The following is a 914-nucleotide window of genomic DNA, read 5'->3' as shown; positions in this document are numbered from 1 at the left end:
ATAAAAGTAAGTAGCCAGCACAAGAAGAATAGCACGTGGAGAATGCTAGGCCACCGTCCCGAGCTCCTCCTTCCGGTATGATTCATGCGATATCAGGAGGGATCGCCGCAGGGGAGAAAGCAGCTCGGGGCGTAAGAAGTATGCGCAGCTGTGCGAAATCAACAACCGGGGACACAAGAAGAAGCGCAACCAGTCAATCACCTTCAGCAGCGACAACCTCTAAGGAGTTCAGACCCCGCACAACGACGCCTTGGTAATCAAAGCCGAGGTTGCCAACTTCGAGATGCGGCGGATTCTGGTTGATACAGGTAGCTCCATCAGTGTGCTCTTCGAGGACGCATTTGAGAAGCTTGGCATCGACAAAGAGCTCCTCACTCCTGTCAACACTCCTCTAATGGGCTTCTCTGGGAAGTCCCTTTTGCCCACTGGAAGGATAACCCTTCCCCTCCTGATCGGAGATAGCGACATCACTGCGATGACAATGGTCAACTTCATTGTGGCTCGTTGCCCCTCATCGTACAACACCATTCTCGGTAGGCCGACCCTTAATGCTTTGCAAGCTACGGTCTCTACATTTCACCTTGCCATGAAGTTCCCCGCCGAATATGGTATAGGGGTAGCATGTGAAGACCAAAAAACTACACAACAGTGCTATTTGCTCTCCTGTTAAGGACCACGCCCGACCATGGAAACATTGATGGTAGAAGCTTATGATTTGCAAGATGAGGTGAGAACACAACGTGGCCAACCTGTCGAAGACCTCATCCAAGTGCCGCTCAACGAAAAAGACCTTAAGAGGACGGTCCAAGTCGGCTCTCTTAGATGACCACATCCGGGAAGAGCTTGTGTAGCTGCTAAGGGATCACGCCGATGTGTTTGCTTGGTTAGTGGTGGATATGCCGGGGATTGACCCT

The 914-nt window shown here is 51.5% G+C and overlaps 1 protein-coding gene across 1 annotated transcript; it reads left to right on the top strand.

Moving 5' to 3' along the window:
- The first annotated feature begins 283 nt into the window (after positions 1 to 283).
- LOC148802210 (uncharacterized) lies at positions 284 to 670 on the top strand. Its single transcript, XM_088897843.1, has one exon. It carries the CDS (start codon positions 284 to 286, stop codon positions 668 to 670), a length of 387 nt encoding a protein of 128 aa, XP_088753969.1.
- Positions 671 to 914: the final 244 nt, after the last annotated feature.

This window comes from Nelumbo nucifera, chromosome 2 (genome assembly GCF_055504915.1).
Source record: "Nelumbo nucifera cultivar China Antique chromosome 2, China Antique-T2T, whole genome shotgun sequence".
Classification (NCBI taxonomy): domain Eukaryota; kingdom Viridiplantae; phylum Streptophyta; class Magnoliopsida; order Proteales; family Nelumbonaceae; genus Nelumbo; species Nelumbo nucifera.
The sequence above is the reverse complement of the archived record's forward strand: the minus strand, read 5'-3'. Positions and strand labels throughout refer to the sequence as shown.

Bases quoted from the DNA above. Each gene is read 5' to 3' on its own strand.
- LOC148802210 (XM_088897843.1), top strand. From the start codon at position 284: ATGCGGCGGATTCTGGTTGATACAGGTAGCTCCATCAGTGTGCTCTTC.